The sequence below is a fragment of the Bombus pyrosoma genome, linkage group LG10 (genome assembly GCF_014825855.1).
Source record: "Bombus pyrosoma isolate SC7728 linkage group LG10, ASM1482585v1, whole genome shotgun sequence".
Taxonomy (NCBI): Eukaryota; Metazoa; Arthropoda; class Insecta; order Hymenoptera; family Apidae; genus Bombus; species Bombus pyrosoma.
Window position 1 is genome coordinate 12,158,212 of NC_057779.1, and position 12,891 is coordinate 12,171,102.

At 33.9% G+C, this 12,891-nt stretch overlaps 1 protein-coding gene across 7 annotated transcripts in view; it reads right to left on the reverse strand.

The window, feature by feature from the left end:
• Positions 1-4,857: 4,857 nt before the first annotated feature.
• Positions 4,858-12,891, reverse strand: part of LOC122571858 (unconventional myosin-Ie-like) — a 40,148-nt gene continuing 32,114 nt past the window's right edge. For 6 of the 7 annotated variants that reach the window (XM_043736101.1, XM_043736098.1, XM_043736099.1 and 3 more), the window contains 10 exons: positions 12,062-12,228; positions 11,696-11,909; positions 11,081-11,311; positions 10,167-10,451; positions 9,936-10,091; positions 9,283-9,422; positions 9,036-9,187; positions 8,408-8,785; positions 7,822-8,157; positions 4,858-7,472 (listed from right to left, as the gene is read on the reverse strand). In XM_043736101.1, coding sequence (XP_043592036.1) covers positions 7,396-7,472; positions 7,822-8,157; positions 8,408-8,785; positions 9,036-9,187; positions 9,283-9,422; positions 9,936-10,091; positions 10,167-10,451; positions 11,081-11,311; positions 11,696-11,909; positions 12,062-12,228 — 2,136 coding nt within the window. In that variant the 3' untranslated portion in view covers positions 4,858-7,395. The remainder of the gene's footprint in view (positions 7,473-7,821; positions 8,158-8,407; positions 8,786-9,035; positions 9,188-9,282; positions 9,423-9,935; positions 10,092-10,166; positions 10,452-11,080; positions 11,312-11,695; positions 11,910-12,061; positions 12,229-12,891) is intronic. The other variant, XM_043736103.1, reaches the window with a different exon arrangement.

Sequence of the window (12,891 nt, forward strand, 5' to 3'; positions counted from 1 at the left end):
TCGAAAGAAATTTGCAGTTCTTGCTTAACGTTAGTTTCGTGTTACATTAATTGCCAGTGAGTTTATTTTATTCGTTAAATAGAGCAGAAGCATTTACTACTTTTCGCAAGCTTCACCGTGAAAAGAGAACAGAAGAATCGTTTAAGTTTCGTTCAGATCTCGTGACAAATTTAACGCGGAATTAAAAGGAAAAAGTAGCTCGGTGTTAACGCGCGAACACTTAGTTTAGAGATCTTCCTCGATAGAAACGATCGACGATAAATGAAATATCTCTGATAAAAATGAGCTACGCGCATAGATTGTGCAGAGATTCGTACTCGATTGCCTGCTCGGATAGTAAACCAGCCTAATAGAAAGCGACGCAAAACTTGCGACACGTACGTTGCTCCAGAGTTAAACGACCAAACGCTGTATTTTATTAGTAGAAGTAAGTAACCGAAACGAGATACGAAGGAACATAGATTTGAAAATGCTTCGTGGTCACTGTGTATATTACAATGAAAAGACATGGAACGTTCGCGCTCCGATTCGATCGCAGCGAAACACGAAGGAAAAGCGTTGAGAAAAGAATTGAGGGGGCGACTCGAGAGCAAAGACCGATTATTCTCTCAAACGCGTATTAATCGTGGACCCATTTCTCGCAAGAAACACATCGATTCCGTTCTTTTTCTCCAATTGATTCCAAAAATGCGCAGCAAAACACAAAGATGATATTCAGCCACTGCTTCGCTCGGCCAATCTTCTACCACGATTTGTCCTTTTTCCCAGACGTAGAGGCTCCGATAGTTGCAGCAGAAGCCAGGTTTTTCCGTGTCTTGGATTCCAGTTCAGCCATAACTATGAACATGTTTGTTCTTATCGTCGATTCTACGTTTCCGCGTGGCTATACAGCGTATTGGCGTATCGTTTAAATCTGCCACACGATTTTCCATATTTTTCACGTCGTGACGTTTTTATCCTCAGGAAAAGAAAAACTTGCTGCAACTTGAGAAACTAAGCCGATTTAAAGCCAGTTAACGCGTAATGAACAAAACCTGGTACAGGTATAACGGACGAACGTGGTGGTAACGTTAAAGTCGCGACAGTTCTTAAAGAATTACATTTACGAATAAAAAGAAGAATTCGAAAGTTGCGGTTTACAGTTATACGAATCGAAGGCAGAATCACGCGAGCCGAGGAACGATGTGTAAACTGTTTAAACGTTTCAATGTAAACTAGCAACTAGCACTGTAAACGGAGTGTATCTTTCTGCGAATTTTGCGAATTATACGAATTTAGCGACTTTGTAGTAAGATGAAAAAATGTTAAAAACGTGGCTTATCTTTCGAGTCGCCAGATACTTTGCCTCCTAAACGTTGTTTGCGCGTAAAAGCAAAGTATTTTCAAAATTCTGGCTAAATCGGAGCACGGACGCTGAGTTAATAATTTTCTGCTTAACGCCTATCGTAGTTTAATTGGATGAGTGCCAAACTTACTTATAATCTGTTGGATGTTGTGGCAGCGTGTTCTGCGATTCGTTATCTTGCCACTGCTTGCGGATAAAAATCAAACGATGTAAAATCAGCGCGCGGATCATCGAACCACACGGTAGAAACGAATGTCTATCGCGAAAAGTCTTTAAGTATGTCGTTGTGCTTCTACGTAGATGTTGCGAGAATTTAATACATTTCTTTTTTTCGACTTGTAACGAATTCTCACCATTCGCTATGTTTCTACGCAAGAAAACAGAAAACTCCGCGTTTAGCATCAAAGATGTTTTAACTTCTCGCTGTTTAGCTAAATAACGAAACGCGAATCTGTTTAACACTAGAACTGTCGACAGTTAACACGAAGTTATTTTTACAAAAACCAGTGAAAATGACTGGTCTTTAAAAAGTACGTAATAACAAGAGAATATTTGTATATTTATTGATTTAGTACTTTCTTACAGAAGCAATTCCATGTTATGTAGTACATTTTTGGTATTATTAATCCATCTGGGATCACGATCCCTAAACGAGGCTTGACAAATTTATAAAATTATAGAACCAATCGTTTTGACTGCCGTGATATTGCTAGCGTTAGCATCTAGCGATCTAGCGAATTTTCCGGAATTTTCCTGATAACTGATATCGTCATATCGAATGATACGCGGTAAAAATTTGAAAAACCAGTGGCAAGTTGTACAAAACGGGGAAACTGGTTAATTGGGGTTCGATAAACAGATTGCAGGACTCCTGTACACTTTGGCAAGTACCAGTCATTTTGACTGCTATTGGTACAAGTAGCCTTGATACAAAATTATTTCGAGCTTGAATACATAGAAAACAAAATAAAATTCATTATATTATTCTTTCAGTTATCGTTGCGAGGATCATTACATCATTGTGGAAAAAATATAACGTAAAGTAGGAATTTTAAAATAAAATTGGGAAACCAGTCAATTCGACTGGTGTGGTAGTTCTAGTGTTAAAGAAGACTCGACGAACGATTGCCGTGATATGGCCTATACCGTATCGATAGGTTAGGAAGAAGAAAATTATATATTCCGTTGATACGCATTCTTTTTCCAATGTGAATGTGACACGCACGCATACTTAGGCATATGTATTTGAGTATTTGATAAAAACGCGCGAGTAGAGAAATACAACGTACGAAATGAAGTATTTTACCATCGAAGGTATAGATGATTCGGAAAAAGCAACGTGTATTGTATTATATACGTACATAGCATTACTAATAAGCTAATCGGTTAATGTTAATCGTTTAAGGGATGTTAGGCAATTTGAAACGGTCAACGAAAAGCAATTGTTCGATGGTTACACGTAGATAATAAGCAAATTTATTTGAAAAAAAAAAAAAAAAATGATATTTCATGTCAAAGACCTTCGCTTCGCAAAATCATACATATCTTTTCCTTCTTTTTACTACGATCGCGCGTGTCTGTTAATTGGTCATTTTTTAACACGGTTACGTAAATCCCTATCTGTCTCATTTCAGTATCGTTTGCGAGTTATAAGTAACGAGTAATCTTTCGTTAATAGAATTTATAGATAACGATTCCATTATCTATAACTTATGGTTTATAGAAATTTCGTTTCATCCATCGATTAATTATTTTTTCATTTAAATTCATCGATTCTTTAACCACACGAATGTCAATTCTCCGTAACACGGTGTCGTTAAGGTAGAAATTAATGGAGTTCGCAACGACGATTGATAAAACAGGATTTTGTGGCGAGAAGGTCTTTCTAAATAGCGCAGATACTGTTTCCTGTTAGATACGAAACTTCTCGCTGTGATCTTTTACGTTTCTTTCTTTCCATTGTTATTTCTTTCGCAAAGTGGATTTCCAATCGTTAGAATAGCCGAATAAAGCGATGGTTTTACATTTTCGTTCGACGATCGTAAATTTTCTGCGTAGACGCGTTTCGAAGAAATCAGGTTAGGAAGCGAAAACATAACCAATTCACTTTTTATAATTGCGAACATAATCAACTTCATGTAACACACACACACATATACGTATTGTAAACGTATTTAAAAATATTACATATAATTTATAGTTTGTTCAAATGATTTGTATTCAAGTCCATTGCATCGAAGATTACATAAATGTATATGCGTGGAAGAAAATTCAAAGATCTTGTAAAGCATGGAGCGTACAGAAACGTACAGTTTGTGCGATGTAACGTTACATCGTCGTAATATCGTTATACAACATCGGTTGTATAAAAGTTTCTTGAAATACAATATCGAGGAGATTTGCATTCGCCAACGAAATTAATCGATACGTAGAAAATCAAAAAATAATTTGCGACTCGTATTTGTAATTGTAACGTTTCACTGCTGTAGTCGGATTTCTTAAACATCGCGAAACTGTCAGTTGTTTCGGAAGCGAGAACAACGAAGACAAAAACTCGCAATTTCAAGTGGCGTGCCCCAGCGAGAACGTTGGAAACGAGAATCGAAGGAAACCTTGATCTTGGTTGTTCTTGCAATATACTCTCATCCATTTTCCTAAAAGTGCCTACGCTGTTCTAAACTATTTTCAACGCCACGTTTCGCTGACTTTTCGGCAGATTGTATCGTCTTTTTCGATTCATCCGATGTCCGCCCTCAGCTAAAAGATTTAGGACAACCGAAACACATACATTACACGCATACACACACGCGCGCGCGCGCGCGCGCGCGATAATTCGCTGTGACAATTCCGATATTTGTATCTAAACTGTGAATGTAACGTCCTGTTAATGTAAAAGCTCATTGACGAAATTCGTTGTTCTAATCGAAGAACATGAAGAATTTGTTTCATGAGAAGCAAACGTCTGTTTGACCGCAGGAACGATTCTAGGAAATTAGAATGGTATCCGTGCAAATTGTTCGATTAACTGAATTTCAACGACGACGCACCATCTAAACTTGGATTATATGAACAAACGTATGTCAATTGCGATATAACGTAACTTTAGGTATAAAAAATAAGGATATCGAGACCGTTCGATACGACAGCTCTAGGCAACCAGATATACGAGCTTTTGAAAAGTTCTGTAACGCAGGGATTATCAAATTCGAGGAGAGAAAGCGATTAATTAACTTAAAGGGTGACGTGTTCTGAAACTAAGCCGGACTCTTATAATATAGATAGACCACGGATTTCTTTGCAAATTCTTATTTTTTAAAATACCATGAAAAAAAAGGAAGAAAATTGAAGCATTACACTTTGGATATCTTGTATATTTTTTCACATTGTGTTGGTCTTGTGCAATTTTCTGTCTTCAAATTTCCTACAAATGCAGGAAAATCCGTCGTCTATTTACGAACGTACGACGAATTTAATATCCACTTTGCGTTCCGAGATCGTTTTGTATTCTGTGAAATTTCTATCACGTATTTTCCAATGACAGAAAAGTTACACGCTTATTCGAAAATGTTGAAACAATCGATACATGATATTTGGGTGGCTCACTTTGTTAATGCGAATGTTTTTGAGCGCATGTTACGTATGTAACTTGTTTATAGAGAACAAAAGATCGACATCTTGTATTTCGCACTGATGCAATCAAACTCATAAAAATGTATAAATAAATGTCTGAATTTCCCATTTTGTACATTCTTTCATCGTGATGTTTATCGCAATTCGCTCTTGTATATACGAACTATTTTCGCATTATAAAACAAACTTTAGTTTCAACGTAAATTTTATAGTTGATCGTACTAAACAAAAAAGTTATCCAACTGGGACCTGATTAATTTCAGCAGTCACAGGTGAACTTAAACTACCTGTGGAAATGCGCGTAAACGGGTCTCCTGGCGGTAGACGACCAGTACCTACTCATACGCTATCACGGACGTAGAATTGGTTAGGCAAAATTCTACGAGATGGTAGCAGCAGCTTTTTCCAAACATCTAAACTAAGAACGAGCGATGGTAACGCGTATAGGGAAAAAGTGCGGCATATTTAAAGATTCTCTAAATCGGTGAGGTGCGTGAGATATCGATAATCATCCAAATAAACGTTACTTTATATTTTCAAACACATCTTTATTAACAAATTACGTATCTCCAACCATTTTACAAATGGTTATAAGTTTTATTATTTAATTGTCCATATAACAATTTTACATCACCCGTTGGTTATAATTTACGACTAAATTCAATTAATACTGTTTAACGACTAACAAGTAAACGCTGAAAAACAAAAGAAACAGTTTTTCATACTTTGGTTCAGACACGTATAATTTATTATAAAATTTGTATTGTAAAACGAACGAAATAATTTTACAAGGCAGAATGTTAGAACGTATTCCAGTAATCAGTTACAAGTACTGCCACCTGATCGATTTCGACGATTTTTTAATATGTTATAGAAATCAACATTTTAAACGGAAAAAGTAAAAAGTTGTTCGAAATCGGCGAAGCGGTAGTACTTTTATGTAATTACCCATGTTCGAATTATAAAACTCCTGCTTAAGAATACTATAATCGACTATAATTGGTCTTTGGGTTATCAACCGTGTTATCTATGATCTCCACTGACTAATTAAAGGCAGTTAAGGCAAATAAAGGAGGTTAACACAATCTGAAACGCTTCGTTTCAGGATAACCCCATAGAAGTAAGCTGCAACGAATGTTGCACGAATACATGTATAATATCCATGGTAGAAGTATTAACTCATTTATAAAAATATTATAACTGAACACGGAATATTACATTTCTTATTTCGGAAATACATTGCGATATTTGCTTTATTATTGTTTATTACGGAACGCTAAAAATATTGAACTATAAAAATATTCAAAGCATCGTGTTAAGCTGCATTGTTTACAGTCTTTTTCAATCAGCCCGGCAACCTGTAGGAGAATAACTCGCAAATGAAATTAAAACAAGAATATTATACAAACTTTTGCTGCAAGTCTGTTACCCGTATACAAAGTTATAAGCGAATTGACATATACATCTTGTAGGGAATTTTGCATTTTGAAACAAGAGTCTATCGAGTAATCGTTATCAACTGATATTAACTGTTTGCTACAACGAAGCATTTTAACAATTAGAATACAGGTTTAAGTAAATATGGAAATACTTACTTAATTTTCGTATCCTGTGATGCAAAATTCTCTACACTCGTATTTTAATCTGTGTTTGATATTCGCCTACAATCTTGTATAATAAATCGTAACAATGGAACTTTTCTTCTTATATTTATTTGTAGCTTATACTCCTGCAGTCCGTCCGGAAAGATTAAAAATATATGTATCTTGTATTGTACGTATAGTAATGAACACAGTTCGCACTCTGTAGCATCATACATCGTATAAATTTACTGATACAGTTATACTTTGTTGTTACAGTTATTAATGATGGAAATTACGAGTTTGAATAAGAAAATGAGAAATGAGAGAGATTTTGAAATAAATACTTCGATTGAACACGCCTAATAAAAAATCACGACAAACATAGAATTTCAGAAAATATTTAATACAAATAATATATATTACGAATTAAAAGATGTTGGAGTTATTGGAATACCAGAGACAGTATTTATCTTTTACTTTATACTTTCTACGATTTTAGATTTTTCTGTTGCAATAGAAACTAATCCTGACATTAAATTCATTCGATCTATGCTTCTACAGAGCAATACATGTCCTTTTAACTTTTTGGTTGTTCGATTTTCTTTACAAATTATTTTCTTTTCTAATATTTGCTTAGCTTTTGTTACCAGCGTAGAATATATCGCATAAAAAATATATTAACTTTGACAACAAAAAATTAATCTATAAAATTTCTTACAAATACGTTTCATTTGGTTGTGAAAAATAACTACTATATTTTAACTATATAAATAATATCTTTTTAAATTATTACGATAACGTTGTAACGATTATTCTGAAAATATACAACAAAGTACTTTATATCTTGACAACGTAGTTTGATGGAAACAGCCCTTTCTTTCCTTTTAACCTACCGTACCACCAACCACCTTCGTCTGAAACGACAGATAGATGTACATTGAAAATTATAATATATACTCAAATTTCTTGCTACCTTTTAACAAGCTTGAAATTAACAAATAATCGAGTCACTATATTAATGATTTGAAGTCGAATATATACATTAAACGTTATGTTCAAGTTTAATTTGCCTAATTCGAGTAAAAGTTAAACAACAAAATTGCTATGAAAAATCACTAAAAACCAATAAAACCACCATCAGATTTGTAAATGTGTCGCTTTTATAGCAATGAATAGCAATAAATAGCAAAACAAAAAGGTTATTATCGTATATTTCTATGATTCGATTATTTTTAAAGTGATTATCAAATTGGTCAAACTTACGTTCTTTAAGTATCTCAACAATGTCACCTTCTTTGAGTCCTATCTCATCGTGATCTTGAGGATTGTAATCGTACAAAGCTCTAGCTTTAGGTAACTTAGGCACTGCTGGCTTTTGCAGATGTGGTTTATTAGGCGGAACAACATGAGACTTGTTATCTCCAGTTTTATTTACTACTTGCCCAATAACTGTTTGCATCCCTTTGTTATGTTTTACGTCTCTAGTATTATTCATGCGATCATTACTATCAATCGGCGGAAGTCGAAACCCTGGATGAGCAAGTGGTGTTTGTGGTGGCGGTGGTTCGGATGGAGGCGGCGGAAATTTCAGTAAACCTGCTTAATTGTAAATATTAATTTATTTATCAGAACTATTTCCAATATTGTAACACAGGATAGAAGAAATTTCATTGGGCAAACTAAATATCCTTTAGTATGTGAATAATATATGATCTGTGAAATTTTCAAGTAGAGCCGACAATTAGTATCTGAGGTAGAAGCAGTCAAAAATGAGCCCGACAATTATCATCGATTCTGTTAATATTTACTACTAAAATATCGGAAATTGATGAAAAGAAAAAGAACTCACCACGGGGTACGTCGTTTGGATTAGTATACATGCCCATCAGAGGCACACCATTATTTTGTATCTTTCTCGGTTGCTTTGTTATCAGCTTTTTCTCTTTTGTTTCCGTGGATGTATGTAAAGTATTCGAAGGATTAACTGTTGATATCTTTTTCACAGGTAGTTGAAAAGTACGTTCTCCGGACACATTCGTATTCGGCGGTGGTACATTATTCGGTTTACGATCCAAAATTTGATTTTGTTCTTTAATTACAGATCGAGTAGTTTTCTGAATTGATTTGTTTGGGCCTGATTGCAAATTAACTGCTGAAAAAGGATGACTATTTTTCAACGTGTTGTATTGTTGCTTCGTCGACGTTGTTGCTTTAGTAATATTTGGATCTAAAATGTAAATGCTTACATCGTACGAGTACATGGACGAGTGCTTAATATAAAAATTATTGTGTGTATTGCAAATAGAGAGAGACTACATTTTTTAACCCTCATGTTATTCGACCAAATGGTACTTTTCTATTGTTAGTAAATTTTCCAAATTTGAGAATACTAAATAAACAATTTCCATTTCTGATCAACCCTATCAGATACTATCAGTACCTGTATTATCGACTAACGATTACTTCTGTTAACTTACTAGTGGTGCATGGCAATCCTGGTCCAATCCAAACGTTTAGAATTTTTCCACTTACTTTCAAAATTTCTTTGTTCCTATATTCCATTTGTATAAAATGTATTTCTCTTGTGCCTCCACTTCCCCATCCTTCCTTTTTAACCTTATATTCTAAACTGTAAAAGTTAGAATGATATTAACATAAGGTTACGTTATATTATTTAATTTACCAAATCACTATTTTATGTTTACTATTTATTAAAAATCTTACTTGTTACTAAATTTTATATTTAGAATATGACCAGTTTCTTCGACGTATCTCTTGCTAAGATTAATTAAAAATTCTGTTTTAAATACTAGCTCTAATAAGCTATCGTAATCTTCTTTCGCATGAATAATGAGAAAACCATCCTGTAATCAATACGTAAAAATAATCGATTATCGATAATGATATAATAGTTGTAGTATCAACAGATGTGGTAATAATTATGGGTAATAAATGGGTTGGTGAAAGAATTGATTCATTACCATCTCTGCAATTTTCTCTACAGTGACAATGATGATTATGATCAAAACAGCAATATCAATGGCAATAGATAAAGAGTGAGTGAATAAAAAGTGCTATCTAAAATAAACTCATTACCTATTGGGATTTGAAAGACAAAGACAACGTAAAAGCAAGGATATCGATTCGCGCCTTTCCTTGTTTTTCATACATAAAATTTGGTAACTCGAAGTTAAAATATCCGGCAAACAAAATAAAAGATATTCTAACATGTAATTGTATCCATCCGGCGAGTACCTTAAAATATAACGTAATTCATCTAAGTCGTTTGAAAATAAAACCAATTAACAGCTACTTTATATAAGCAATAGTTATTTTAGATAGTACTTCTTATTGACTTATTCTACATAATTACTTACTTGAAGTTTACTTAATGATACATAACTAATCTGATTGAATGGTAATTTCCGTTTTATAATTTCTACCAATTTTCCTTTCTCCGGGCCCTTCTTGATTTGCTCTTGCCCGATAAGGTATAAGTATTTGTTGGTTAGAATAAAATTTATTCTACTCGTCTGCGAATCGTTATTCAATCGTTACACATAGCGTATATTTGTTAATATCTAATTATCGTAGATTTATATAAGTACCTTGAATCTCCTGTCATACTTTTTCACAACTTCAGCAAAAAAAATTTTCTCTCTTCTTCCAATTAAATTTAATATTTGAGGTTTGTCGTCCAATCCGATGTAATCGCCCATGAAATGTCTGTTTAAGCTAGCTCGTCTACGTTCTTTCCGACCAAACAACAAATCAGCTGCTTCTTGTCTTTCTTGTCCTTGCCTCTTTCGAGCAAAATACTTTTTGAATGCTTTTTGAATTACTCTAGCGTACATGTTATATTTCCGATCTCTTGCTTCTTCTAACGTAAAAAGCTATTAAACAATGGTGACATTGGTCATTTATATTGTAGATTTACATGAAACAATTTTTTGAGTATTTAGATTTCTACGCCAAAGGCTGTGCTTTTGTACCGACCAACCAATATTCCGTCGGTATATACGAGTCTACCAATCTTCATTATTATCGAGGAATTTAAAGATACATTGACCGATGCTTGGAAAAATAAAGACTCAAATACAAAAGTGTGTAACATAACAATTAGTTGTAATTAGACTGTGGACTTTTATATAAAATATAGGAAATGTGAAAGTGCAAAATTCCGCAGAATGCGCGTAATATGAAAAAATATATAAAATACCCAAAATATAGTATTTTCTATAATGCTTGATGGGTAAAATAATTTTCATAAAAATCCACAATCTGATAATAATTAGGATAACTCTGGTGGACCAGTAAAAGGATATAAGTAAAATTTTGGTCAAAGCAGAATACGCTAATACGTGTATTCTACTTTACCGTCTTTTGCTTATGGTTCTGATAATACAAGCGAATTTCACTTCTTTCCGCTGTTTTACCTAAGATTTTTGTTATTCTTTATGAACACCAATAATTAAACTGTCACAATATAATTACTGTATTTCAGAATAAAATCGAAACTTACACTTTCGGGAGCTTTTATAAATAGTTTTGTTTTTCCAAGTTGATACTGCGATCGATTAATATCGAGGCTTTTTAATATCCATTCGACTCCCTGTTTTTCATTACCAGACCAACGTGGCCAAGTTTCTTTCGTGAGAATTCCATATCTCCGTAAAAATTTAGCGAACGGTCTTCTATATGCAAAACCAGCCCTACGTACTCTAATATTTTCTTTTAGACCTAAATATTCCACCTAAATGACATAGAACATGAAAACAGAGCATTAATCAGAGAAATATGTAATTGTCGTGCTTTGTGTTATTTCAAAATGCTTAAATTTACTGTACATACATATACGTATATATACACCGTACTTAAAATATATATTTAAGCGTAAATAAAAAAGTTTATAGTTGCTCGATCCCAGATTCGAGGTTTCTATATAATTGTTAAATTAACTTAAATCAAAAAACAAGTTACTGTATAAATATACAGTATATAAATATATATAAATATTTCCTTTTCTTTTCTTGAATAGGAATATGTAAAAAATGGTATGTCTTGATATTATTAAATTGAACATGCACAAACAAATAAAAACAAGAGTCTAGTTAACTTCATGAGAGACAAGACATACTTGGTGTTTTATTCTAACCGAATCCCAATCTCGTGGTCTTTTTGTCTCGTTTGGTTTAATGCATCTGATATAATGTGGTGTACATTTCATCAATTGATTGACCAATCGGCTTGCTTGATTTCTAATCTTGTTTCCCGCAGTGGTAGGTCTGGATCTAAGCGTTTTTATTTTATTTGTTTGACTTTCTGGCGGATACAATTTCTGGATCAAAGAACTGCAAATTCACAATATATATAGATGTTTTATATTTCACTTGCCAGTAGATCAAGCTAAAATAAAATTAAATATAGGAGCATAGGAATCTGCACGTTTACTTGACAGAAATTTAATAAGTAAACAGGTAAAAAGACAATAGCAATGACTTACTTCGTACTTGTTTGCATTAGTTCCACAAGGTCTAAGAAAAGTACATCCCGATTTTTATCGCAAAATCCATCAACCGAATACGAAACTATACCAGCATAATGCATAATAGTAAACCCGTTTTGCGTGCTTTGAAAATGTTTGTGTTCCTTAGATGCAATTGCAAGCTTCTGTAAATAAATATAATACAGTTTCAGTTAGTACAAAAATTCATTAATTTAATGACAACAGAGAAAATAAATTATCGGACCCTTTACAGTATTAATAATGTATCACTCAATTATGAAACGTTCGTAATTTCATTGGATTGGCCAGGGAACAGCGTTGACATAGCGCAACCCGGGTGATGTGCTCTGTATAAAGAATCAAAAGCGGAGTATAACGCTCATCGAATTGTCTAGATAACCCCAACAGCAGCGGTGATACGATAAATTAGATTTATTTGGCCTTGAAAATTCGAAAACTATAATTTCATTGGATTGGCCAGGGTACACCGTTGACATAGCGCAACCCGGGTGATGTGCTCTGTATAAAGAATCAAAAGCGGAGTATAACGCTCATCGAATTGTCTAGATAACCCCAACAGCAGCGGAGATACGATCAATTAGATTAATTTGGCCTTGAAAATTCGAAAACTATAATTTCATTGGATTGGCCAGGGAACAGCGTTGACATAGCGCAACCCGGGTGATGTGCTCTGTATAAAGAATCAAAAGCGGAGTATAACGCTCATCGAATTGTCTAGATAACCCCAACAGCAGCGGTGATACGATAAATTAGATTTATTTGGCCTTGAAAATTCGAAAACTATAATTTCATTGGATTGGCCAGGG